The 27,977-nt window shown below is 40.3% G+C and overlaps 4 protein-coding genes across 5 annotated transcripts in view; 2 read left to right on the top strand and 2 right to left on the bottom strand.

Annotated features, from left to right (window-relative positions):
- The window catches only part of LOC114548228 (DDB1- and CUL4-associated factor 7), a 12,794-nt gene extending 10,960 nt beyond the window's left edge, over window positions 1-1,834 (top strand). The window contains exon 7 of the mRNA XM_028568046.1: window positions 564-1,834. Coding sequence (XP_028423847.1) covers window positions 564-736 — 173 coding nt within the window. The 3' untranslated portion in view covers window positions 737-1,834. The remainder of the gene's footprint in view (window positions 1-563) is intronic.
- A 665-nt stretch (window positions 1,835-2,499) lies between these two features.
- On the bottom strand, window positions 2,500-9,176 carry kcnh6b (potassium voltage-gated channel, subfamily H (eag-related), member 6b). Its single transcript, XM_028568561.1, has 12 exons — window positions 9,106-9,176; window positions 8,261-8,417; window positions 6,734-7,159; window positions 6,115-6,508; window positions 5,693-5,892; window positions 5,333-5,585; window positions 5,049-5,242; window positions 4,501-4,609; window positions 4,008-4,275; window positions 3,644-3,838; window positions 3,228-3,432; window positions 2,500-2,796 (listed from the first exon to the last, which is right to left on the bottom strand). Exons 1-12 carry the CDS (start codon window positions 9,174-9,176, stop codon window positions 2,500-2,502), a joined length of 2,769 nt encoding a protein of 922 aa, XP_028424362.1.
- Window positions 9,177-10,306: 1,130 nt separating this feature from the next.
- taco1 (translational activator of mitochondrially encoded cytochrome c oxidase I) lies at window positions 10,307-13,312 on the bottom strand. Its single transcript, XM_028567416.1, has 6 exons — window positions 13,228-13,312; window positions 12,750-13,038; window positions 12,538-12,644; window positions 11,705-11,838; window positions 11,078-11,240; window positions 10,307-10,718 (listed from the first exon to the last, which is right to left on the bottom strand). The coding sequence occupies exons 2-6, from the start codon at window positions 13,033-13,035 to the stop codon at window positions 10,509-10,511; spliced, it is 900 nt and encodes a 299-aa protein (XP_028423217.1). The 5' UTR covers window positions 13,036-13,038; window positions 13,228-13,312; the 3' UTR covers window positions 10,307-10,508.
- On the top strand, window positions 12,922-26,449 carry pth3r (parathyroid hormone 3 receptor). Of its 2 annotated transcripts, none has more exons than XM_028567414.1 (13): window positions 12,922-13,150; window positions 18,550-18,655; window positions 21,018-21,128; window positions 21,298-21,422; window positions 21,706-21,800; window positions 21,917-22,070; window positions 22,978-23,131; window positions 23,231-23,291; window positions 23,381-23,447; window positions 23,541-23,635; window positions 23,762-23,903; window positions 24,674-24,715; window positions 24,813-26,449. In XM_028567414.1, exons 1-13 carry the CDS (start codon window positions 13,034-13,036, stop codon window positions 25,284-25,286), a joined length of 1,743 nt encoding a protein of 580 aa, XP_028423215.1. In that variant the 5' UTR covers window positions 12,922-13,033; the 3' UTR covers window positions 25,287-26,449. The 2 variants fall into 2 exon arrangements, with proteins under 2 accessions (XP_028423215.1, XP_028423216.1); XM_028567415.1 differs by lacking the exon at window positions 12,922-13,150 and adding an exon at window positions 16,005-16,311.
- The last annotated feature ends 1,528 nt before the right edge of the window (window positions 26,450-27,977 follow it).

The raw sequence follows: 27,977 nt of genomic DNA, 5'->3' as shown, positions 1-27,977 counted from the left end.
CTACAGGGTTAAAAGAATCGCTCAACAAAGGCCATACGTGTAAGGACAGAGGCAATTGATGACAAGATGCATTAGGATCTGATTCAGCTAATGATGACAGATGAGCGATTACAGCAGACGTTTGCCTCAAGGTGATTCATACGAGCAGACTGTGCAATGTTAAAGAAAAATGGCAGAGCTTACTACGTCCACTAACTAGTTTCCTGGGGGAATTTCTGAAGTTAATGTCATATACCAGGATCATTTTGTCCAAAACAACCCTACAATACAGTCACATGCATAATAATTAAATTTTTAATTAATTAAATTCAGTTTGCACATTGCATTGGTCCTGCTATACAATACACTGATGTGCTGTTTTGTGAGTATTTTGTCCCTTCCCCTGATCTTGCTTTGATGTTTTTGGGTCATGCTGAATAAGAAAACATGGTGAAAAATACTTCTCAACCAGATTGAGGCCAGTAACATGTTTACTGGCCTCATAACATAGGAACATAATTTTCTTCCTGTTTAAATAAGATAAATCAATTCACATCAAACATCCTCCCTTCCTCTCTGTCTAGCGGAGGACCACCAGGCTCTAATCTGGGACATCCAGCAGATGCCGCGGGCCATTGAGGACCCTATACTGGCCTACACAGCCGAGGGAGAGATCAATAATGTCCAGTGGGCCACCACCCAGCCCGACTGGATTGCTATCTGCTACAACAACTGCCTGGAAATCCTCAGAGTCTGAGCTGCAGTCATGAAGAAATAAGGCGACTCAAAAACTATCTCAGTTGGATATACAAGCTGTATAAGGAAGGAAGGAGCAATATTCAGTTTGTGCTCGTATTGGGTTCATGTTGATTCAGATTGTGTGTGTAAAGCTTTTTTTCACTCAACTGAGTGAGAAGGGAACTAGAGTACGTCAGCGCTTGACTTTGTGATACAATATCAAGACGTACTTTATCAGAAAACTCAAAAGGAGAGCCAAAACAAAAATGGTAACCAAGTCTCAAAAACTGTCATGTACCGACATGAACCAAGGTTAAATAGCCTTCAAGCTTTCAGCATGTTGTCTCAGACAAAAAGGCTCGTCAGTTACATGTTTTTATACGCTACATGGTGCATTGTATCTATAGTTTTACTCCTTACGACATCCTCAAGCATTCATTTTTACGATGCAGCAAAAATGTAGTTTAGCCACATTTAAAAGTGGATTGAATGTGGTTAATGTGGATTTAAGTGTTCATATATTCAATTGTTTTTTTTAAACCTATAAATATGTATTTTATTCAACTGAACATCATTTGTGATATGATAAACATCTCTGTTGTTGTGATTCATTCATTATCTGTGCAACAATTTACTAGTATTAACCATGACCATAATGCAATTCTTTTTTTTTGTAATTTGTGCACCAATTATTTTATTCATATTACCATTTTATTTGATACAATAATAAACAGTCCCTCACAGTTCAAACCATTATACAGAAGTTTTATATTTAGACAGTTATTTCCTTATTTCACAGTGAGGTGACTCATTGACATATAGATAAGAATCTATAGTACAGATTTACAGTTAGAAATGATAGGTTGAAAAAGTGTATCCTGCCATTTACTGTATATGGAAAGTTACATTTTTTTCAAAGAGCCTAGAAAACTGACATTGTATTACAAATGCTGTGAGTCCTGTTGTGATATTGAGTTCTGTTGTGATATTGGGATTGGGATGTGAAGACGGAGTGAACGGGAGTTATTTCTTACTTGTTGTAAATGTTTCAGTATGGGGGTCAGTGATGTGTGATCTTTTTTTTTTTTTTTTTGCTAAACATAAAGTCAGAAAACCACTTGTTCATGATTTATTTTCACAAATTTGGGCCAGTTTATGTCCAATGAAGCGGCACCTACATCAGCCAATAATTAAATAAAATCTGCAGTACAGAAATGCCAGAAATATATTTGCAGTAATATAGAAAGTGTTGCCACTACATAGTTTATGCACCACAGAGCACTGACAAAATTATTTTAACATTCAACTGTTTCACTATTTATAATCTTTGTCACAGTTCTTTAACCAAATTCAATGGATCATATATGTGATGTGCTTTTGTTGAAAAAATTATATCCCAGAAATGATCAGATTCCGTTAAGGAACTGTTTGAATTGTTTCTCAGAGAATTAGGTGGTAAGACACCCACTCTTGTGTGTTTCAGCCTACAGCCAGCAGTTGGTTAGCTTAGCTTAGCACAAAAACCGACAGGGAAACCTCTAACCTTGTTTCATGGGGTGTTATGTGCTAGACTATTTCTTGGCCAGGAGCACCACTGACTTGAGTGTAATCCTGTGTCAACACTGTATGAAATGGAAATCCTTGATCAGATTTTGAGACACTACTTGTCGAAATGTGTAATGGAAGCTGAACATGGCTCCTTGCAGAAGTCTTTAGGTAGCAGTGTATCTCTACTTTGAAAGTCACACTGGTTGCCACAAAAACTCTTTTACTGAAGGGTCTTCAGGTGACGGGCAGCACAGGGTCTGAGAGGTGTTTCTGGATCTCGGCCAGTCCTGAGGTGATGTCCAGGTTCCCCGGCAGCGAGGGGTATCGGAGGCTGCCGCGCAGCTTGGGGTTCTCCATGAGGGAGGATTTGACTGACGGCAGGGCCAGCTGCGGAGTCAACCCTGTGTGGGTCTCAGTTTCGGGGGTGACGGCCATGAACATGGTGTCATTTGACGCCACGGTCATATGGATACCGCTGGACAGTGACTCCTGGGACTTCTTGGTGAATTGAAGTTCAGTCTGAGTCGAGTTCTAGAGTGCAGAAATCACGTTTTTTCATTCTTATATTTTCAGTAAAAGACTAGAAACTAGGGCTGTCTTTGACTAAAGAAATTCTTTGTCAACTAATCGATTAGTTGATTCAATTGACAAATCTGTGCGCTTTGAGTGTTAAGACTAGAAAAGCGCAATATAAATGCAGTCCATTTACCATCTCCAAAAGTTTCTCTTGCAAAGAATAATGCAAAAGTACCACTTTAAATCTTGTGTTTACCAGAGATGGGTAGGTACGTTTCTTGGAAATAAATCATTTAGCATGAGTAAGCATTAACAAATTACTAATCGACTCAAGAAATCTTAGTTGACTAAGCCCAAAATGACCGATTTGTCGACTTATCGACAAAGATGGGGCAGCCCTACTAGAAACAAATCTGTTAGTGGTAGTAGTAGTTGGTATTCTCTACCTGTGTGGCTGTACAGCTGTCCATCTGTATGGGGGAAATGGGGTACATGCTGTGCTGCACTGGTGTCCCTGTTTCATACAGGTCAGGTGAGTCAGTCGGGAGGGTACCAGACGATACAGTGCTGTAAGCAGGAGGTACAGGAGCAATCTGCCTCTGGAGAAGCTGGAGAATAACATTGATGTCGGCTGTCATGCGAGTCTCCAGTCTGGGGAATCAAGAGACAATGAGAATGGCAGAGGCTGTTAAGTGAAGTATCAAGTAATCACATTCAAGAATATTTCCAAGCCAATGGAATGGAAAAATGATATCACATTGCTAAGCATTGGCTTTTAGATTTTTTTTTCTTTTTCTGACCAGACAAATAGTCACTGCCTCTGGTATCAATGATTAAAAACCAGCTGAGGGCATCGTTTTACCTGTTGAGCTGGGAATGTAAAACCTCAAGTCGCGACTCCAGCTCACTGGGCCGTTGTTCTGTGAATGGTGGTGGGTGGTATGAGTTGCGGACAGAGGAAGATCGCCAGGCACGACTGGAAAACTGTTGTGACTGACGTTCTGGCCAGTATCGATACATTCCCGGCACATTCAAAGATGAAGCTGAGGAGAATATAAAGACAGTGGTGTAAGTTTTTAGCCATTTATTATTATTAAAGTAATGTCCAAAATGTTCACTATACAACATCAGCAGCTGTAGTTAATCATAGCATGTTAAAAACTTTAAACTCCACTCTGTATGTATTTCCAGGACAGACTTCAATTAAAAGACGCATCTATCTACCTTGGTGGCCCCGATCCAACACTGCTTCCCTCCCTACTGAGGTGCCACTCGGGGGGATCAGCTGCACTACAGAGGGGGAGTAGTCCCGTCTGGCATCTTCTGGAGGGTAAAGCTCCACTTTGGCACCATGGGCAAGAGGCTTAGCCAGGTCTTCACTAGACTGGGAACACGGGGATCCACAGCTACAGCGGTCATCCCAGTGGGCCTGAGGATGCGAGTGACGATGACGGATGGACTGAAGGGGGTACGAGTCTTCATGATCGATTCCATCTGTTTTCAGGAAAGCATTCAGTTACTCTTTCATACTTTCTGCAATATGTTCACACAGGTCCAGTTTAGGTTACCGATCCAAACAATGCCTGGACGTTTTTAAGATCTTCTGTCAGATTGATGGTTTTTAGAGGCTTATCACACTGAGCCAAGCAGAGCCTTGAATGCAAAAGATTGTTTGTCAAGAAGTTTGACTGTGAAATAATTGTGTGCCAATTATCTCACCTGGCCTGATTCTGCAGTCCAGGGAGTGGATTCGGTGTCTGGGCTTGTGGCGATACCCACAGTCGTCACCAGAATCATCAGTTGTTATTATTGGTGGTACTTGATCAGCCTGATGAGCAGAGAGAAAAACAGTATCACACGCATTACAACAGCAATTGTGTGTTCCAGCACAGAAGGCAATCTACAAATAGAAATTCCAAGAGGGAATGCCCTTTTGGGTGGTTAAGGCTGCAACATTAGCAATAAGCCATACGATTATTTTCTTAAGGAATTATTTAGCAGGATGAAAAATGAGGGGAAAAAGAGAGAAATTGGGAATTACATCCAACAAAGGTCTCAAGTCTGATGCAAACCAGGGATATTGTGGTAGCAGTAGTTCCACTGAAGTCTCTGTATTGGGATTGAAGCTAACCATTGAGTCTTCTTTTCTGGGGGGAAACGCTAATTCTAATGAGAAATGGTCGAATATTTTGTGTCTCAATGAGAAAAAACATCTGTAATTCAAATTCTCAAAATTCTTATTTTTTTGCAATCAAATGCCAACATACATCTCTCAGGTCAAAAGTTATCTTCAGGTTCCTCCAGAAGTTGTCTGCAAAGCTGGGGTAGATATCAAGGACCTCCAGCAGGTCGTCCCTCTGGACGCGGTGCAGGTCACAGTAGGTGATGGTGTGTACGTCTGAATTGGACTTCCCCGGCACATCATACAGATGGATAGGCTCTCCAAAGATGTCATTCTTTTCTGCAAGAGCATGAATATTTTATATTCGAGAAGATTATGTTTTTGGAGCATTCTTGAGACACCACAGTCAAATCATCTGCGGTTACTTACCTAATATGGCGACCACCACATCATCCTTAATGACATGGATGGAACCACGTGAGATGAAGAAGAGAGAGTCCAGGATGTCTCCATAGTGGATCAGAGTATCTCCAGGAGGAGCGTGGACTGTCTTGAACCTCATACCCAAGGCGCGCAGACAGGCTTGACTGCCTCCATGGAAAGCCTTAAAGTTCTGTAGTAAAGATCTGTTCAAGTGCAAACAGATGTCTGCCTGCAAAGACTCCGGAAATCCCTTCAGAACCTGAACATGGGAAGACAAGACCATCAACATATCAGCGATTGGATGCAAGACCGGGATGCTGAACAACCCTGACAGCAGCAGTTATAGTCCTGTCACTTTTTACTTACAGCATTCATGTCAATGCCATTTGTGTAGGACCAGGCATGCTGGAAGTACTCTTCCAGCCTTTGGCGAAGGCAACCTGGGATTTGGTGGAATCGGATGAACTCTTTGACTCGCAGCATCTGGGTGTGGTAGCGTGTTGTGCCAGAGTACAAACGCTGGATGATGGCTGACACATTCCCAAATATGCTGGCATACATGAGGGCTGAGACAGAAGAAGCAACAAGCACAGAGATTATAATAAGGCCCTGGTGATTGTGGCATTTTAATTGTAATATTTGTTAAATATGCAAAAGGCGTTATGAAACCGGTTACTATTCTGTATATTAAGGGACTATACAAACATTTGTGAAAGTGAAACAAGGCTTAGACCCGCCTGCCTACCCCAATCATTTCCTATAGTCCCTAACAGTGTTATTTAACTCACAGCCAATGACCATGACGCAGATGGAGAAGATCTTCTCGGAGTTGGTGTTTGGAGAGACGTTACCGAACCCTACGCTCGTCAAACTGCTCAAGGTGAAGTAAAGAGCCGTGACGTACTTGTCTTTGACTGATGGACCGGATCTGGAGTCACTGTCGTTGTATAACTTGCCCACTTGTTCAGCCAGGTTGTCCAGCCAGCCAGTCTCCGTGTACGGCCTCTCCACAAAGCCAATAGCGTACCAAATGCAGGCGAGCCAGTGGGCGATGAGCACAAAGGTGCACATGAGCAAGAACAGGACAGCAGCCCCATATTCAGAATATCGGTCCAGCTTTCTTGCCACACGGACCAATCGCAACAGCCGAGCAGTTTTCAGCAGGCTTGTTAAGGTTGCCATCTTTAGTGTCCATTAATGACAGGGAAGAGGATGTTAGACAGGGAAATGGCTGTTCAATTTACAGTAACTTTAGAGAACTCATACAAGAAGTTTAGACACTTGAGGACAGTACACTTGTATCTAAGGAATTTCTCCAAAGTTATTTTAGAATTAATACAAACAATGTGATTGGGTTCTTCTGAAAAATGTAATTTAATATGATGTGCAGAGAGGCAGAGTTCTTACCTCGTCAGAGCCAGATCTGAAAATGATAAGGTCAAAAGGGATCGCTGCGAACAGATCAATTGGGAACCAGCCTTTGACATAGTGCTTGGCTATCCGGCTCGGCTGTGTGACCACCTCGTCGTTTTGATCCACGTACGTTGTGCGAAGGTTGATGACTATATCCACAATAAACAACACGTCCACCATAAGGTCCGCCACATTTAGAGGGCTACATGTGTAGCCACATCTCCTTTGCCGTAAATCCCCGTGTTCATCCAGGAGGAAGGTAGCTGAGTAAGGAGTGAAAACAGCTGTGTAGAGGACCAGGATGAGAATAATCCAGTCCCAAAACGCCTTGAATGGGCTGTAATGAAGCAAGATCCACCATGTTGTCTCTGGCACCTGGAGTTTGTATTCGGGCAGTACATCAGATTCCAAAGAAAGTACCTAAACATAAAGAATGCGTTAGCATGCAATGATTCTCACTTATGAACATTGACTTTTAATCTTCCTTCAATTATGTATCCTCTTTAGTGAAATCTTCTCCCAGAAGGCAAATAAAGTCTATTACATTAACCAAACATAAAACTGCAACTCTTCTCACTTTGACACAAAGCAGATCTAATCTGTTAAAGACAAGTACATTCTCTGAACTACCAACAGACCTTTCTAGAAGATGTATAATTTTGACCAAATTCTTGCTGGAGGCTGCATGCTCTGGTTTTGCGACCTTGTAGGTCCAACAAATCCTTGACCATCCTGTCATTGGTGATTCCCAACGCAGTCGAGACTTGAGCAAAGATTACATCCAGATGGTACAATTATTTCCAGATGGTTAAAAAGCCAAAGCAATAGTGTGCTGTAATCAACCGTGCAAGAGCTGACTGAGGATGCTGGTGAGCTGGAGGGCTTTAATGACGAGTTAGGCGTCACAATCACATAACTAAGTTCATGTGCTGCCACAGTCCTCGTGTTCTCTTTAGCCCAATTTTAAATTAACATTTGCAGCCCTGACGAATCTCACTGACCTGACCAGACAGATCTATCTACCAGGCAGATATATGAATAGTTTTATATATATATATATATATATATATGTATCAACAAGTGACCCCATTTAGCAAGGTCACAGGTTGTTGCAAACACTTGCAGTTGTTTCATATCCATCACAAACCATCCCACAGAGGCAGTGATGTAGAATGCCGAGCCGCAGGGCTCCAGCAGTAACAACAGTAGGTCTGAATTGAACTGTGGCTCAATGTAACTTTGCTTTTCACACCCAGAAGGAAAACATCCAGCCACCAAAACATCTACTGATTTTTCCACTAGTGGGTGAAATTAACAGCAGTCTTCCGTCATGGCAACTTACTGGAAGCCTCAAAACATAAATAATGTGAGCTCTTTAATGACAGACAGACTCTGTCGAGCAGTGAATGCATCGTGTGGCATTTGAAATTTGGTGGTGAATGGCCAATGTTCATTCATTGAAAGCTCTTAAATGGGACTCCCTGGCTCTCGGCCCATGCAAGGTTCTCGGCTCCCCCGTACCTGCGTGACCTTCTCTGTGACGTTCTGAGAGCGGTCCTTCATCTTGGAGGGGCTGAGCAGGTCCATTCTGGGAGTTGGAGGTGAGCGGCATTCTGGGCCCCTGCTGGCTGGTCCCCCACTCTTCATAAGGTCTGAGTCAGACATAGAGCTCTGCTGGCTGACAGGTGATCGTGAAACACATTTTTATTTATATTTAAGCCAAAGAGGTCCTTTCTTGAAGGACATTTGGCCTACGACTAATATTAATACAATTATAGTATTCAATAACACTGTTAACAACATTACTGTACTCATGATATAGTTTTCTTGGTATATTGGACTTATACTGTGGATTCCTTCAACTTTATGTACGTAAATAAGATTTGCCTCCGTATTTTCTATTCTAAATTAGCCTTGGAAAATCTGAATACGAATGCAAAAAAAGGGAACTACTTAGTGACGTTTAATATTCTGTACCCCCCCCGCCCCTTAACAAATTCCTCTCTGCTCTGATTTCCCAGAATGCCCATCTAGCTGTGCCCCTCCCAAAAATACTCTGCTCTCAAATACTGGATAGTCTCAATACTTGATTCAGTGTTGCTGCATAGGGAAGGCAGCAGTTACATTGTAGAAAAATCTCTCTGCTCTCACTAGTTGGTTAAATTTTCAACCAAGCTATGTTTCCCTGAAAGTAAATAAACACAACGTACCTGATTCAAAAACCACAATGTCAGATCCTTCTTGGTCTTGGACAACTAGACAGCCATGACTCAAATATCCATCCTTCAGGACACTTTTTGGACAAGTGTTTTCAAAAACCTTCAGTTTCCTCTTTCATGGTTCATATTTAGGCAAAACAAATGTACTTCTTTCGTTCAGATGTTGTTGTTGAACCCTCCACTATGGCATAGGGCGGGGACTGGCCTGCAGCTCGCATGTTGCCACCAACATTTGCCAACACAGGGAAGTAATCAATGCCACGCTCTCGCTGACAGGAACTGACAGGAAAATCAATGACAATATTGATAAACAGAGCAAATGGGCTCAGAGCTATTCCACTGGACTTCCCTGGTAACGTCAAATGACCATTTCAGTGTTCTTGTATGCAGTTCAGTTTGGCGGTGTAGGTCTGAAATATAGTGCAGGCTGTGACATACATGACAAGTGTAAAAAAGTAAATCTGCCGGCTAAAGGCATAGTGCCCGCTCAATAGGTTATGTGCATACTGTTAATGTGGGATCTTATTGACTGCAATGTTGTTGACACTACATTAATATGAGGGGGTAATGACCTGTGATGACATTGGTTCAAAATGTCCTTCAGCTGTAACCTTTAGCCATCTGTATTCTTTTTGTTTTGTTAAAAAAAAAAAATATATATATATATATATATATATATATATATATATATTTAAATATTTTGTTTGAAAAATGTTTTATGTTTGAGTTTCACTGTGCAGTGATGTATTATATGTGCAGAGTTTGACACTAGAAGGGTGTTTTCACATTTATCAGCAGAAGAGAGAACATTTCTGTGTTCACCTTAAATCCCAAATTTAGATGTGTACCTACATGATTTTGTTACATTACGTAGCCAGTCACAGTCCAATACTTAACTTACATGCGTGATGTGAAAACCTGAATCCTCCAGTGCACATACACTGAGAATAGACTTTTCAGTGAAGTAGGAGATGTCGTGTCCACAGTTAAACTTTAGAAATTAAAAAATATTTGCAAATTCATAGATTCTGGATTAGTGGATGTAAATTTAATACTTTTTAAAGAGGTAATTGAACAAATTATTATTCAGAGTATTTTTTAAAGTGATTCTTGTTGATACATAAACAATGTTTCCTTCCTCACCCAATAAAAGTGAAATTTCACTTTGATAGAACATTTTCATTTCTCTAGGACCCGATTAATGATTAGCTAATGATACGGGACATCCTTTCGGTACTTTTTCTTTTTACAACTTTTAACTTGGCAAACTGTTCAGCATCGACCAATAAAAGTAATGAAGATGTGGAAGTTATTTCACTCTAAAGAAGCTAAAAAAAACTACTCGAAATGAACGTATTTGACTGCAATTTCATTTTGCTTCCAAGTCCCACACAGAAAGCATCAAAATGGTCAATACACTCATATTTTCATAATGATAATGGTAAGCAGTATGAGGTATTTTGACAAGCAGTACATGTATCCTTTCTCTGTGAAGTTAAATATTCCACATGTGAGATATTCAGTGTCCATCAAGTGTCCAGGAGGCGTGCTCAGCTGTCAGCCTGGATGTTGTCCCAGATACGAACTACGTCTGGACAGTCATTGAGGGCTTCTATTAGCGTTGACGCAGCGTCCAGCTGGTCCTGGTCCAGAGATGAGAGGGCGCGGGGAACAAACTCCAACCCAGCAGACGTAATCTGCATTCCCAGCTCCTCCAATGAGCCACGCACCTTTCTCACGTCCGTCATGTCACACATAAACTGAGGAGAAAGAAGCAGATCAAACCATTAGTTAAACAGCGACTTATTATTATTTTCATTGTCATTAAAGCTATTCTCCATTAATCATTAAGCCTATGAAATGTGAAAAAAAATTGTGAAATACATAATAGTTTCCTAAAATCCAAGGTTATGAATACATTGGTTGTTTGATCCAATCAACAGTCCAAAACCCAAGACAGATATACAATTTAAAATGATGTAAAACAGAGAAAATAAATGTTTGGCAATTTCTTTCTTAATAAATGCCTGAAAGGATTTATTGGTCATCTACAGTAGGGACAGGGTTCCTGATACGTCTGTACTGCTCTCCTCAGAAAACATGGCTCTCCATGTCTGACCTGCAGCAGGGGCTGCTCCTCCTCATCCTCGGTCTCTTGGACATCTTCGGCTCCCGCCTCGATGGCCAGCTCCAGAGCTCTCTCCGTTGAGACGTTCTGGCCCGACACCACCACCACCCCCCTCCTGTTGAAGTTGTGACGGGCTCCTTCTGACAGCATCCCTCTGTGGGCGAGTACAGAATTACACCTCTGTGAGACAACATAATCATATATTAAAACTGTTATCTGTTTAAATACATAAACCGCATATGGGTTTTTATTTGTATTAGGTTTTTTTCATGTCGACTGTATTTTAGCTGTACGTTTTCCTATTTTTCATAAATTGTCTGTGCCAGCAGCTTCTTAGCCAAGCCAAATGTGTTTGTACAGGGACATCTAGTGGCTACTGCCATCATTATCAATACACCATGATAACCATGCATTGTGTGTAGTTACTGCATTCATCCCCTATATTGTCCTGTATATCTGATCCGTGTACTCCTGGCCTGTTGCTCTTCAGTGTCAAACAGATCAGGTTAACACAATGGATTGACCATCAGTGGTGTGGTGAAAGCGCATGAAATATCTGTTTGAGTGTTTCAGCTATACAGTCACAGCAGAGTAAGATCATAGGAAGATGGTCCTGACCCATTCTTGTTAAGCAGGCGTTTGATTTCCTGGTGGCTGCGTGAGTTGTTGTCAGTCAGGACCTCAATGAGCAGCAGACACCCGCCGGGCCCGCGGGCTTCAAACATGTGCTGGGATGCTGGTTTGGCCTTTTCCTGTAGAGCCAAGAGAAAGACATGAATGAGTTTCTCTTGCAGCGTATTATACCAGCACTATACCACTCTTATTATGTTATGTACTGCTGAAGTCAAAGGGTAATCTATAGACCTGCTCCATGTACAGACAGATGACAAATGAGGGAATATTTTGGGGGTTCATCCCTCCAGAAGATTAACAGAGAATCTATGCCAAGGAGCATTTAAGCGGTTCAGATGTCTTGTGGTTGCTCAACATCTTACTCGGACACATTATCTTGTTGTTTTTTTCATTCATTTTTCACCTATTTTGTAGGGGTGGTGGTAGTGGTGGTGGGGGAATCGATACAGCATAATACCGCAATATTTTCCTTGTCAATACTGTATTGATACACAGAAGCAAAGTATCGATCTATCATTATATATGTGTTGGTCAGTTTGTCTGCTTGACAATCCCATTTTGCAGCAATACAATTGAAGAGAGATGACAAACGGATACATTTATATTTTTAGATAAAACATAACATTTGAAATAAGGAAACATTTGGAAAAAAGATAATACATTGCAATACATACACAGAATATACACAGAATATTGCAATATGTTTAAAATCGCATTAATATTGTATATCGTGATTATATCGTATCAATTCATATCGTATCTTGAGGCCTCTGGTGATTCCCACTCCAGTATGTGTCAGTGTGTGTGTGTCGACCTACCGCACTCTTGATTGCAGCCTCTACTGATGCTTTAGGCATGTTCTTGCTTCTGCACTGCTCCAGTATGTGGGCTAAGTTTATATTCATGTCTGGGTTGGGTCCACCTTCTGCAGATGAAATAAACATTGGGATTAACTACAGCAAACAAGAAAACACTCCAACTGTAACTGGAAATCGGGTTTCTTGTCTTTCAGCCCGTTATTTAATCTCACCTTTCACAGCTATCTTTATCATCATACCATACTTCATGAACATCCTGCCCCTCGCTTCATCTTTAGGTCCCTTAATGTGTTTCACCTTTGACCACTTGTTGTGTCCGGCACATAAGGCGGAGCAAAGCTGCAGCGTCCGGACAGGAGAGCTCCTCCACGGCGGGTACAACACACATGAAGCCGGCGGAAGGAAGCACTCCACCGGGGCTGGGAACCTGCCTGAGGTCGCGGCCAGTGTCCGGGGGCGCAGGGTCCAGAGAGCCTTCAGCACCGCCGCCCCCGCCATGCCCTTCACACATACACACAGTGTTAATTCATGTTACATTAGTGTTACAGTAACCTGCTGTACATGTGGAGCAAAGACTGGTCTCAACAGCCAAACTGTGAGCCTCCGTCTGCAGGTGAGTCCTTTAACTTAAAAAAAAAACCCAAACAGTAATTTGCATATCGATAAATGAATGAAAGTTTTCAAACGTACAGTTTTGACAAGTCAGGAGAACACGCAGCTGCTGCTGTCCTTGTTGTGAACCCGGTACTTCCTGGTTGCGACGTCAGAAATCGGCCCTTCAAACTAAAAGCCCCAAAAAGCATATTGAAAACGTAAAAATATATTGTAAAGACATTCTTTATTCTTAAATTGTAAGTTTTATCAATGTTATAAGTAATGTTTTAATCAATGTAATATTATAATAGTAATTCATAGGCAGCAATAATCTAATTAATATAATTGTATGTGATCACATACAGCATGAATTTGTCTTATAGTAAACCCTTTTGGGCTGCATATACATTTCCATTGGTGTTTGTATGTCATTAGTTTGATTTTAACCTGGTTTTGATTTTCTGTTGATAAACTTTTTTAAACCAATTTTTACAATGTGTATTTATGCTCATACACATCCTCCCTATAGTTTCAAAAATCCCCATTCTTTGTAAGTTGTACTGAATGAGGAAATATGTAATAAATCCTGAACCATGGGAACCCAAAATCTCTTGGACCCCTGGGTGGTTCTGGTTGAGATTAGGAACCACTGCAGAATATCAGCACACATGTTCAACAACTGATCCCAAAAATAATAGCAACACAAGCCAAACTATTATTCACTTGTCCCATATGATTGTGTATTCATTATATCTGCTAGTGTCAGGGAGGTAGGCAGTGTGAGTCTGTTCTGTATCAGTGCCCCTTAGAGAGTCCCAACGTGGGAACTGGAAAAGATATGTTGTCTTTTGGCATGGGACAAATGTTGTTTAAATCATACTGATTCTATTTATGATGAGGGGACATAGTAATAATAGGCCTAGGATCCAGTATCTTGTCCAGGATCCAAAAACAGGAACTGTATGTACTGAATTTCGAAAAAAATATACAGTGGGGGAAATAAGTATTTGACCCCTTGCTGATTTTGCAGGTTTGCCCACTTACAAAGAATGCAAAAATCTACAATTTTAATCATATGTACATTCTAACAGTGAAAGACAGAATCCTAAAGAAAATTCCAGAAAATCACATCATATGAATTTATTAAAATTGATAACCATCTGATGAGGAAAAACAAGTATTTGACCCCCTGGACAAACAGCATGTTAATATTTTGTAGAAAAGCCATTATTGGCCAGCACAGATGTCAAACGGTTTTTATAGTTGGTGACAAGGTTTGTGCACATTTCGGCAAGGATGTTGGCCCACTCCTCCCTGCAGACAGCCTCCAAATCATTCTGGTTCCGAGGTTGTCGCCTGGCAACTCGAATTTTAAGCTCCCTCCAAAGATTTTCAATTGGATTCAGGTCTGGAGACTGGCTAGGCCACTCCAGAACCTTGATGTGCTTCTTCTTCAGCCACTCTTTTGTTGCTTTGGCGGTGTGCTTAGGGTCGTTGTCGTGCTGAAACACCCATCCTCGACCCATCTTCAGCTCTCTCACTGAGGGAAGGAGATGTCGGTCCAGAATTCCACGATACATGGCCCCGTCCATCCTCCCCTCAATACGATGGAGTTGTCCCGTCCCCTTGGCTGAAAAGCACCCCCAAAGCATGATGTTGCCACCACCATGCTTGACGGTGGGGGATGGTGTTCTTTGGGTTGTACTCGGTGTTCTTTGCCCTCCAAACACGACGAGTTGAGTTGAGGCCAAAAAGTTCTATTTTGGTCTCATCTGACCACATCACCTTCTTCCAGGCCTCTTCTGAGTCGTCCAGGTGGTGAATGGCGAACTTCATGCGGGCCTGTACATGTTTCTTCTTGAGCAGGGGCACCTTGCGTGCGCTGCAGGATTTCAATCCATGACGGCGTAGTGTGTTACCAACCGTTTCTTTTGTAACTGTGGTCCCAGCTGCCTTCAGTTGATTCATCAGTTCCCCCCTTGTGGTTTTGGGATGATTCCACACCGTTCAGGGACACCGATCAGGGACACCCCACGAGGCAAGATCTTGTGTGGAGGCCCAGACCGAGGGAGGTTGGCGGTGGTGTGGTGCTTCTTCCATTTCCTGATAACTGCACCGACAGTTGATCTTTTCTCTCCAAGTTGCTTTCCGATTCTCTTGTAGCCCATCCCAGCCTTGTGCAGATCAACAATCTTGTCCCTGATGTCCGTAGAAAGCTCTTTGGTCTTGCCCATGGTGGTGATGTTGGATGCTGGTTGTTTGGGTGTTGACAGGTGTCTTTTATACAGGTAACGAGGTGAGGCAGGTGTATTTGATGTAGATAATTGGTTCGGATTGGGGCTGTGTCTTAAAGAAAGACTAACTGGCTTGTAGGAGCCAGAATACTTGCTGTTTGTCCAGGGGGTCAAATACTTGTTTTTCCTCATCAGATGGTTATCAATTTTAATAAATTCATATGATGTGATTTTCTGGAATTTTCTTTGGGATTCTGTCTTTCACTGTTAGAATGTACATATGATTAAAATTGTAGATTTTTGCATTCTTTGTAAGTGGGCAAACCTGCAAAATCAGCAAGGGGTCAAATACTTATTTCCCCCACTGTATGTGTGACCAATATATGTGCAATTGGGTGGTAAAAGCTAAGATTACTTTGTCTGGAGGGAGACAAGTGAAAAAGACAGCAAACCGATACGCAAACAGGATGGGAGAGACGATGACCACAGCAGAGGAGCACAAACAGTTAAGTGAGATGCAAGCCACAGCCAATCAAGGCCAACCCATCTCTGATAGACAAAGTAAAAGGAGGAGATTTCGGCCACAGTTGTCCCCTATGTCTTCTCACCGACTTCTACATGATCTCTCAAACATGATTACTGATGTCCACTGAGCCTCAAGGAGAAGTCTGGAGAGAGGAGACACATTTTAACAGCTCAAGAAAATCCTAAAAGGAAGTTTTTCCTATTGACCGATAGAACAAAAACACAAGGACTGATGGGACACCAGAGAAGAAGTCCTTGACTTTGGGATATGAGTTCCTTAAGTGCTACCCGAGGAGGATAAGATGATCTGATGTTAATTGAACATCCTGTTTGAATTGACAGTTAAAAATAAGTTATGTTGTCCGCACAGGGAACTGGTGCCTTGGCTCTTTTTTACAGTGTCATAATAGTGACTGCACTGGTAAGTGTACTCTATTTTTCCTGTAGAGTGTTTGGGCGATTGAGTTATTGATTACTTAATTGATTGAATGGGTTAACACTATTGTTTTCCTTTTTATAAATTGTTTTATCTAAGAATGTTGTAGATTTTTTCGGAGGCTGTTTCTGCTTTACTTGTAGTCTCTTAAAGTGTACTAAATATTAGCAACACATTACAACAATTTGTATTTTTACATTTTATAATTTGTGCAATCATAAGTTCTAGTGAATCTTATTTGATTGGAATGATGATTAAAAAAAAAGAATCTTATATTTATGGGACATTTTCAGCTTAGTTTCTTAGGCCAGTGTATCAACTTATCAGTGGATGCTTTTTAAATTTAAGCTTTTCACACAGTAGCATCATATCTTACACTATAACATGACACTGAGTCAGAAATAATACTCCCACACAGCTGCACTTTGGGCCAAATATAGAAAATGTCATGTATCTGTGACTCTCTTTGATCCTTTGAATTTTGGACATAGATTTATCTCGTGGTCCAGGGATATGTGCCAGCCATTCAGTGTCAGTGGTTATTCTTTTTTTTTTTTAAATGAAGTGATATGGCATTACTTTGATTGGGTTCTTTGTAGCACAAATCCTTCATAAAAAGAACAGCATCTAAATAACTAATTATTAACAACACAAAAGCTAATAAATTATAGGATATTTTGCAAATTTGCTTGAAAAATCTTAAGTCCAAATAGGAAAATTACTTCGAAAAAAGTAGGGGATTGTAAAGGCAAAACACACACACACATCAAAGAGCCCTCAATCTTCGCCATCCCAAATCGTCTGTTTTACCTCACAAGACCTCCATCCGCTTTGACCTCTATAACCTTTCATCCACTGAAGCATGACCCCCCCTGCAGCTCACCTTCATCACCACCGTCACTTCATCACCACCGTCACTTCATCGCCCCCAGGTCGATCCTGAGTGTATAACTCAGGTAGACTTACAGCCTCCTGCTTATTCAGTCCGAAAATCAATTTATATGAGGCAAAGGACTGAGAGAGCAAATTCAATTATGACACAAAGGCGAGGGGATGTCTAAGCCTGGTTGTTTTGTTAACACTCCCAGTCCGTCAGCAGAAAACCCTCCTGTGCAAAGAAAACTGAATTACTTCTCCTTATTGACTTGCATGTATTGAATTATTAGAATGTTTTGTTGAGACACAGGCTTTGTTTAGACATACAACTTGAATATTTAATTGTGTCTGTATTGACTTTGTCTTAGAGTCCCCTCCCAAAATAAATCACTGTAGGGAATGATAGCTGTTTAGCATTCTGAGTGCTAGAATACTAGAACCACTGTTCCCCCATTGGCGGTTTATTTTAATGGCTTATGCCAAGAATGTTATTTATCACATATTCATTGACATGAACGGTTCCAGTTGGGTTTCAGTCTGTTTAACAAGAGTGAGAAGTTTTCTTCTTTCAGTAAGACAAAGCAGTGGTGAAAGAAGTACTCAGATCCTTTACTTAAGTAAAAGTACCAGTACAACAATGGAAAAAATACAACAAAAACTCCCACATTTGAAATCCTACTTAAGTAAGTACAGAAGTACTAAAAAGCCCCTTTTTTTAACGACTTCTTTATCAATTTGTATTGTTTGTTTCTCTTTCTTTGTATCTTTCTGCCTAATCATGTCTCCCGCTGTCCTCTTCTGTCGGTCAAACAATTCTCATGTGAGTTCTCTAGTTGCTAGTTTTGCTGTTCTGTTGCGAAATGTACCCGGGAACACAAAGCTGCTTGTGTGTCCTGAAGACGAGACCCCCATGCGGCCAGCGGCAGCCCCGCCGCTGGAGAAAAAAGGGGTTGGCGAGGGATCATGACATACCACACCCTAACACAACTATTTCACAACACCTGGAGGCAGCACATCAGATCTTTGGAAGGGTTTGCGGTCGCCAGATCGGCCTAGCTGGAAAGACACTTCAGAGAGACATGTATTAGGAAACTTTCAAAGTCTTTGGGTATCTTTAAAGATATATAACTGCAAGAATGGGCTCTTAAGCAAATACTAAGCAACCCAATCAGATACATTAATGGCAAATTTGTGCTTGGGTAAATCAGATCATGCCGTCTATGACCTAGTTTACATCATAGCTTACCATCATGCAGAATAAGAGAAATTGCTTGTTTAACATTATATTGCATTTCTTGCATGCATGTCTTAACAATATCTCATCTCTCTCTTATCCGCCTTCTGCAGATAGACTCTGATGATGTCATCTCACGAGATGAGCAGATCTACGTTGTGATTGGTGCTCACGCCAAGTGTGAGAGGAACATTCAGGCACAAATGTCCCTGGTTAAAGGTTTGTGTGCTGCTTTCGATCATTTTATTCATTAAAAGTAGGGACAGGGCAGTGCTCAGTTTTGCTTAGTTATCCTGTCATCAGAAGGTCAGAAGTTTTATCCCAGCGTGTGGAAGTCATCAGCTCTGTGTCTTATTTGTTGAACCTCCTTATAATGTTTAAAAATCTGACTCTGCAAGGAAAATGTTAGCTAACCCCTAAAAGTGTACAATAAACTGAATAGAAATGGCAGGGTTTTTATTGAATTAGGTTTATGAGTTTAATCAAATCAAATTAAATCACATTTAAACTTTCACTTCAAGTCAACAGTGGGAATATGTTGAGTACGCCAACTTAGTCAAAGAGTTTTTTTCCCCATTCAAAATATTCTAAGTCTCTCCCTATTAGGGAAGTAAGGTCCAATCATATCCAGTTTTAGTATAACATGACTAGGTTGAAAACTTAGTTTACAGAACAAAGGACAGGATGGTAACTGATACTGACTGATGTCTGTGACAAATGCATCCATGCAATCTTCATTCTTCCTAAACTCAACTCAGTATGAGTTTATATAATGACTCTTCTTTTGTAAACATTACTGTTGCCACTCTACAAACAACATTTAGTTTCCGAGTGAAACTTAAGTTCCACTGGTATTGTTTCCTTGCCCTACTTCCAGATGGCTCTATCTTAAAGATGATGTCTTATTTCTTCATAATGTGAGGCCTGCTCCATTTCGTTATTTGAGCAGTTTATCCTTCACCGCCGCTGAAGCGCTGTTGCGCTTCCTTTCAGCGCCCATGTTAGCAATTGTGCTGTTATGCAACCAATCGTCTATTTGCTAAACGAGCAAATCATGCAAGAAAACACATTGATAATTTATTTTAATCTATATAGAAGACATACTATATTATGGACTATGCATCCCCTGCTTGCCAACACTCTGATTTCCCTTGCCCTCCAGCTGCTGTTCTCCTGGATTTCCAATTCCCCCGATTTTTACATGTTGAAATATCAAAACCAGCACATCCACTATATTTATTTAGAAATAGCCTTGTGTCATGGCTGTTTGTGATTGTTTTATTCAAAATTGTATAGGCCTACTTGTTGCACACATTTGTGTCTGAATAGAGAGCAACAAAGAGTAGCATCCACACACACACACACACACACACACACACACACACACGCACGTGCGTGGCCTGTGTCGCGCCAATACAGTTTAAAAGGGCAATGGCCAATGGTAAACACCAACACTGACGTCATTACACTCCAGACCAATGGTGGAACTTCATCACTCAGTCACAGAGGGATCAGAGTTTTGGGGTTGTAAGGCTGGTCCTACAGTCCAGGCCACAACAAAAAACACAAGAGGTCAGGGAGTGCATGTCCAAATATACAATCAGAAACCGTATCTGTTACATTAATTATTTATTTAGCATCAGATATAACACCCTTCCAATATCCTGCTGAGTAGTATCTCAGTGATGAGTTGAATTTAGGTGCAGGCAGTACCGGGGCATTTTTCATTCACATGACACAGAATCTGATGATGAATGGCTTCACTGATCTATTTGGAGAGGAATTATATAAGATGGAGCCCCAGTCGGAACACTAGGCAGGTAGAAGAGAGGCACAGTGAACAGCAGATCCACACTGACACTCCTGTCCACAGATATCATACAACATATTATAATATGATTAAAAGATCGGGATCATACAGTATATATTATAGGAAACCATTAAACGTGTGATGCAGGTTCTATTTTCTTCAAGCACAACCATTCAAACTGATTTTAATTGCTAGTCATGTTAATGTAGGATTCAGAGGTAGAACTTTACAGTATATTTACTCAAGTTCTGTACTTAAGTACAATTTCGAGGTACTTTACAGGAGTATTTCCATTTTATGCTACTTTATTGCACTTCCACTACATATCAAGGGGGAATATTTTACCTTTTACTGCACTACTGTTAACTGACAGCTCATTGTTACATTTCAGATTAAAGTTTTCATCCAAAACATATGTTATGATAAGACATGATGCAATATTACAGATTAAACTACCCAACAATATCTAAATTGGTTAAATTTAGCTATACCTTCACTAGTAATAACATTAAAATGCTATTTACACAATAATGTGTCAGTAAAAATCCAGCCTTATATATGATATGATAATATAACCCTTTGAAAGGGGTCAACATGCATAGTAAGTACTTTGACTGTTGATACTTTGTATATGTTGCTGCTTAGGTTTACATAAGTAAACATTTGAATGCAGGACTTTTACTTGTAGTTGAGTATTTTTACATTGGCGTATTAGAAAAGGTCAAACTAAAGCTTCAAATAGCTAACAGCTGTTTCCCATTATTTGTGAAGAAGGTGACTGTATCCCCGAGTGGGATGGGATCATCTGCTGGCCACGGAGTACAGCGGGTCAGCTGGTGTCAGTGCTGTGTCCAGAGTACATCTACGACTTCAACCACAGAGGTAGTAGAGCTCAAGACACACTGACGTGCAGAGATCATACAGCAGCTTTGTCCTGATCTGTGATCTACAGATACATACAACACGGGTATGTGAATTACAAATTACACTATTGTCTCACAGCCTGTTGTGCTAATGTTGTGTCTGTGTCTCCTGCACTTCTTTAACCCAGGGCGAGCCTACCGCCAGTGTGACGCATCAGGTAACTGGGATCAGGTGCCCAGTATCAACCGCACTTGGGCTAACTACAGTGAGTGCACCACCTACTTGACCTCCAACCACAGGAGCCAAGAAGTGGTACGTGCATGTTCATTTGTTTTGACGCGTATACAGACTGTGTGTGTGTGTGTGTGTGTGTGTGTGTGTGTGTGTGTGTGTGTGTGTGTGTGTGTGTGTGTGTGTGTGTGTGTGTGTGTGTGTGTGTGTATAGATTCTGCCATGTAAGATATGTTCAGTTGGTGTTTGCAGAATACTGCTGTTTAAACTCTATGTTCAGCTTCACCATGCTGTCCTGGTGTTTTTCTGGTGACCAAAGACTTTTGCATCTGTACAATCTAAGTATGTTTTTGTTTTGCTTCAGAAGGTGTTTGAGAGACTCCATCTCATCTACACTGTTGGCTACTCCATTTCTCTAGCATCACTGTTGGTGGCAGTCTCCATCCTCTGCTATTTCAAGTGAGAACCTAAAAAAAAACATGAACTACATATCCACCTCAAAAGCGTTTGCATTCATAGTCAATTATCTTCATTGCCAGTGATATACAACTGAAATTTGTCCATAACCTTTTCAGGCGTCTCCACTGCACACGTAATTACATCCACATTCACCTCTTCACCTCCTTCATATGTCGAGCAGTCAGCATTTTCGTGAAAGACGCTGTGCTCTACTCCGTATCTGAAGACAGAAAGGCTGAGCCTGAGTTCACTGCACCAAAGCCTCATATGGTAAACAGTGTTTTTTTTATATTAATAAATAAATTAATAAATTTATTACCATTTATACATAGTGTTATTTTTATTTTTTCATAGTGTTTTAACATCACAGTGTGCTGTCAGCACAGTAACATTAGGATGCAATACCAGCGCATGCCCTTGTATGTGAAATAACGTTTGTGTCTATGTAGTCTAATAAGTCTGACAGATGATACACAGTCTGATGTGTTTTAAAAGGAATTGTTGGATATTTTAGAATACGCTTAATTGCTTTCTTGCCCAGAGTTAAATGAGAAACATTATACCACTCTCATATCTGTAGGGTAAATATGAAGCTGGAGTCAGCAGGCTGTTAGCTTAGCTTAACATAAAGACTAGAAACAGAGAGAAACAGCTAGCCTGGCTCTTTCCAAAAGTAACAGGTTTAATTAACACGGCCTGTTGCTACACAGAAGTGTGAAGACAACAGGAAGCAGTTACTTCCTGGAGTTTCTGCTGGTTGAGACCTGCCCCTGGAAAAGGCAAATTGCTTTTCACACTTCGTTTTTTGTTAACAAACCCAATATAACGTAGTAATTGCTGAGCTTTAGTTGCTGGAAGGTGCATTTTGTTTTGTTTGGACAGAGCCAGGCTAGCTGTTACCCTCTTTTTCCATTATTTATGCTAAATTTAGCTAACCGGCTGAGGGTTCATTTTTATGGCACAGACATGAAAGTTGTATCAGTGTTCTCATCTAACTCTTAGCAAGAAAGCGAATAAGCATATTTCCCTAAGTGTCAAACTATTGCTATAGGAAAATAAACACGACAATACTGTATATATAATCGTATTTTGTACACAGAGCTAGTAGCCTATACCTGTCATTATTGTATGTCCTCCTGTTTGAATGTTTCCTTTATGTGCTGCTTTGTGTGCTCAGGCCGGCTGTAAAGTTGCTGTTACCCTCTTCTTTTATTTCCTGGCGACAAATCATTATTGGATCCTGGTAGAGGGGCTGTACCTACACAGCCTAATCTTCATGGCCTTCCTCTCTGACAAGAACTACCTATGGGCCCTCACCATCATCGGCTGGGGTAAGCTACATCGGACTTGATACTATGCTGTCACAAACAGAGCTAACAGTGAATTAAACAAACTGACAATTTCCCAACTTTTCTCCCCACTCATCTCAGGTGTTCCAGCAGTGTTTGTGTCTGTTTGGGTCAGTGCTCGAGCATCTTTGGCAGACACACAGTGAGTCATGAGCTGTGTTCGTCTGTCTAATATTTACACAACACCTGTATCACAAATGCTCACTTTAACTCTTCTGTCTCTGCTTTCAGATGTTGGGACATCAGTGCTGGAAACCTGAAGTGGATCTTTCAAGTTCCCATTCTGGCAGCCATTGTTGTAAGGAAAAATTAAATTTTAATACTATTAAAGGGCATTTGACACTTGGGTTGATTATAACTCTGGACTTACTGTACACCTCTTCCCCGGCAGGTGAATTTCCTCCTCTTCGTCAACATAATACGTGTACTAGCCTCTAAACTGTGGGAAACAAACACTGGTAAATTGGACCCTCGGCAGCAATATCGGTAATATTTATTTTGCTCTTATCGTAAAATTCTCCTGAAAATCTTTCAAAGGCTACCATCCCTCACAAAGACAGTTTTTACAAACGTTGGTTCACTACATGAATGTTTACGCCCCTGTATCTGCAGGAAGCTGCTCAAGTCCACATTAGTCCTCATGCCCTTGTTTGGAGTTCACTACATGGTGTTCATGGCTCTTCCTTACACTGAAGCCATGGGGCTGCTGTGGCAGGTGCAAATGCATTATGAGATGTTCTTCAATTCATCCCAGGTCAGAAAACACATTTATGAACTCTGCAAGAAATAATGTGATCTAAGGGTTAAATGAAACTACTATTATCATTAACTTGTATGATAAAGGTAAAATAAAAATTAAAACATTTTCTGAACACATTTGAATTGGTTTTCACTTTCAGGTTTAAAGAAAATCCCTGAATTGATCGTTATATTATTATATTTCAACAAATATGTGTAATCATAATATATTTTAAACACTTAAAGCACTGGTTTAACATTTTGGGAAATACACTTATATACACAATACATTTGCTTTCTTGCCAAGAGTTAGATCAGAAGGTTAATACCACTCTCATATCGGTACCATAAATATGAAGCTACAGCCAGCAGCTTAGCTTAGCTTAGCATCAATACTGTGCAGCAATGTGTCATTTTTACATTTCTTTTCTTTTACATATGAAATGATTAATGAATGAGATATTATATATTAGTAAGTTTTATTAACTTTGGAAAGAGACAGGCTAGCTGTCTCCTCCTGTTCCCAGTCTTAATGCTATGCTAAGCTACGCTAACAGTCTGCTGACTGTAGCTTTATTTTTAAGCGTACAGATATAAGAGTGGCATCAATCTTCTCATCTAACTCTCCGCAAGAAAGCAAGTAAGCGTATTGTGGAAAATATCAAAGTATTCCTTTGATTATTCTTTTAGGTAATAGAGTAGTTACTTTTTTAGTATTTAGATGTAATACATTGACAAAAATGTAGTGTACTTCTTTTTAACAAAAACTCAATTTCATCTTTACAGGGATTTTTTGTGGCATGTATCTACTGTTTCTGCAATGGAGAGGTAATCAAGCCATCATTTAGTTTTGAAGTTTGAACTCAGATGTACTCTCTGATAATAAAAATAATAAAACTGTTTGTGTTCCTCTTCCTGTTCTCAGGTGCAGGCAGAGGTAAAGAAGGCGTGGTTAAGACGCAGCCTTGTGCTGGACCTCAAACAGAAAGCCAGGATGAACAGCAGCGGCGGGGGAGGCAGCTGTTACTACGGCGGCATGATGTCACACACTACCACCCACAGCGTCAGCTTGTCTGCTGCCAATCCCAGAGCTCTTTCCTTCACTGGAGGTGTGGTGGGCTCAGGTGGAGCTCCCAGTGGAGGGTCAGGAGTCAGGCAGCCACGCCACGGCTCTCTCCACCTGCAAACCAGCCTGCCTGGATACGTGACCTCCGGCACCCTAAAGGAGACGGCTGTACGGAATCCCGGGGGGACGGAGTCTGGAGTTTTTGCCAGGCATGTCAGAGCCAGCAAGATATATTTTAACACCAAAGGTCATGGAGCATCTCCAGCACAAACCCCTGGAGCAGAAGACCCAGACAGCTGCTTATCTCTGAAAGAGCTGGAGACCATCTTGTGACTGTTTTGATAAATTGACAAATGGGCATAAATGAGGTATTGGACTCAAGGCAGACCAAGACAGATGACAGGGATACATTTTTCTGACTTCACCTGACTAGAGGGGTCATCTTTACAAGCCTCTATGTTGATGTGCAAGACTGAGGACTTCCCAAACTAGACATTTCAAGGATTTACTTGTGTTTTGTCCACTCCTTCCTAGGTTAAGAAATAACTTTCAGTCTCAACTTTTAAGCCAACATAGACGAGGAGTCCTTAAAGTGTTTAAATAAATAATAGTCTAAAATACCATGACAGCTGTTTGCTGAGAAAGATCTTATGATATGATAAAAAACGCCAGAACAGCTTCTGAGCAGAGCTTGTGTGGGGATTGTTTAGTTAACAATTGTTGTATGGTTCTCTGGATGTTTTAGTGGATGGGATCAAATTTCCATCGCATAAAATATGAGGGAACACAAACACATTTTCTTTTACAAAATGACACATTTATGATGGAGGAAGCATTACTCCAGTAGTTACTTTACCGAGCTAACTGTCCACATTTGATTATTTCTAACAGTCAGCAATGTCCAGACAGCATGTCTAGACAGGTAAGGTCTCTCTGCACCTGTTTCATTGTTGTCCATGTTGTCTACACAGCCCTATTTAGCATTCTGACAGGACCCTAAGGGCTGATTCACAAACCTTTTGCCCCTCGCAGGCCAAACTCCAACCCCTTCCTCTGTGTAACCTCTGCCCCGATCGCCCTCACAACACCTTCCAGAATTTCACACTCACCCCCCAGGCCTCTACTCAGAGCAAGAGGCACTTGAGCTGTTTGTAGACCTCGAGCATGAGTGACAAAACCTGCAGCACAAGCCACCAGTATTCACAATGTAAACAGAACGGAAAATGTACCTGTAAATATTTTAGGATTGTTTAGATGTTCAGAGAGATATGTAGAGTGTAGGATAACTCTAATAATTGAATCAATGTTCTGAGAGTTTAAATAAAGTGAATTAAATTAAGCTGAACTAAACTGAATGGAATTGATTTACTTACTACTTCTAAGCAGGCTTGTGCAAAATTCAGAATTTCAGAATTGGCCTCCATTCAATTCATGAATTTGAATTTGAATTGAATTGACTCCACCCCACAGAAAGTTGAATTTGAATTTGAATTGGAATGACAGGAAGTGGAATTAAATTCATTGCAATTCAAAGAAATTCCACACAGTCACACAACAGAATGTGATGAATCTCATTAACTGTACATTCAGTGTTAGGAAGGTTACTTTGGAAATGTAATTGCTTACTGTTAGAAGTTACCCATTGTAAATGTGGTTTGGATTACTTTATTTGGATTACTTTATCAATGTAAAGCAATTTCCTTTCAATTTGATTAGTAACTAATTGAATTACACATTTTACCTCAGTAATACAACTAAATACAATTACATAAATTTTGCAATTTAATAACATAATTTCATTACACGTAACTAGTCACTACTCAACCCTGCATACATTTTGTTCCAGAATATAGATAATGATCAAATTCTTGAAATAAATTACCCCCTCAATGTTGTTTAATTAGTTTTGTTCCAATGTTATTTTCATTTCAAAATAATCAAATAACACCACCATGATCTTCAAGATTTCCTGATGTTTCTTCTGTAGGAATAAAGTCCCTCAATGTAGATCACTTTTTAAGAGAACAAATATTTCTATTAATTCCACAATTGACAAGAATTGTTTTCTTGATTTACAATAAGTAATAAGTAAAAAGTGTGCTTGCATGATTTTAAACACATAAGATATCCAGTGTTGGGGTTAACTCCTTGCGAAGTAATGCCATAATATAATCACATTTGGCTATAACTGAGTAATGTAACACATTAAGTTTACTGTTACTGTTGTGTTGTGAGTTGAAGGTGTGTTTAAGCCCTTCATGAGCTATATGACAAGCTCTTGCTATGTTGCGCTACAGTAATGTAATGAGTAGAGTAATGAGTTACTATCCATAGAGAATAACAAGTAAGGTAATACATTATGTTTTTTGTTGTTTTTTAAAGTGAATAATGTGTATTACACGTTTTTGAGTAGTGACCCCAACACTGATGATATGAAATATCAGTAGCATAATACCATCAAGAGATGGTTTTCAAAATAAAAGACTGTCTGTCTGTTAACTTCCTTGTAGATGCCTTTTGAAATTTGAAGTAGCCTTTATGAAGCCACAGACTGGAGCACTGCAGTGCTTGCATATAGTTCTGTGGTTTCTAGGTATTCTTGTTGGAATTGGTTCTTCAAAATGAACTAGTACAGATGACCTTTTAAGCCTGCTATTATTTTCCATGTTGCTGTTATTACAGGTGTCAAATCTATAAACGTTTGCAATCTGAAGTTGTAAGGGACTTCTGAAACTTAAAAAGTCCAGTGTTGACCATCAAATTGTGTACACTGTAAAATATTACAGACCCATTTAGTTATGTCCACTTATTTCTTATGTTTAACTGAACAAGCTTATACAAGTTGTGGATTTTGAACTCAACTTTATGAGTTTTTGAAAGTTAAACTTGCATTTATTCATTGGGTTGACTATTTAAAAAAAATTATGTGTTGATTGAACTTGGGTATGTAAGTTAAATTATCAGTTGAAAATAAGTGTGTGTGTGTGTGTGTGTGTGTGTGTGTGTGTGTGTGTGTGTGTGTGT

The sequence above is a fragment of the Perca flavescens genome, chromosome 21, assembly GCF_004354835.1.
Source record: "Perca flavescens isolate YP-PL-M2 chromosome 21, PFLA_1.0, whole genome shotgun sequence".
Lineage (NCBI taxonomy): Eukaryota > Metazoa > Chordata > Actinopteri > Perciformes > Percidae > Perca > Perca flavescens.
Note: the sequence above shows the minus strand (reverse complement) of the source record. Positions and strands in the feature narration are given on the sequence as shown.

Bases quoted from the DNA above. Each gene is read 5' to 3' on its own strand.
- kcnh6b (XM_028568561.1), bottom strand. From the start codon at position 9,176: ATGCGAGCTGCAGGCCAGTCCCCGCCCTATGCCATAGTGGAGGGTTCA. The intron at 5,893-6,114 runs GTGAGTTAAATA...CTTCTGTCTCAG, and splicing joins CTGCGTCATGGTCATTGGCT to CCCTCATGTATGCCAGCATA. The intron at 3,839-4,007 runs AGGTAGATAGAT...CACCACTGTCTT, and splicing joins GTGTTGGATCGGGGCCACCA to TATATTCTCCTCAGCTTCAT.
- pth3r (XM_028567414.1), top strand. From the start codon at position 13,034: ATGCCCTTCACACATACACACAGTGTTAATTCATGTTACATTAGTGTT. The intron at 13,151-18,549 runs GTGAGTCCTTTA...CGCCTTCTGCAG, and splicing joins CTGTGAGCCTCCGTCTGCAG to ATAGACTCTGATGATGTCAT. The intron at 23,636-23,761 runs GTAATATTTATT...CTGTATCTGCAG, and splicing joins GACCCTCGGCAGCAATATCG to GAAGCTGCTCAAGTCCACAT.
- taco1 (XM_028567416.1), bottom strand. From the start codon at position 13,035: ATGGCGGGGGCGGCGGTGCTGAAGGCTCTCTGGACCCTGCGCCCCCGG. The intron at 12,645-12,749 runs GTGAGATTAAAT...TTTCATCTGCAG, and splicing joins GATAAAGATAGCTGTGAAAG to AAGGTGGACCCAACCCAGAC. The intron at 11,839-12,537 runs GTAGGTCGACAC...TTGGCTCTACAG, and splicing joins AGGCTGCAATCAAGAGTGCG to GAAAAGGCCAAACCAGCATC.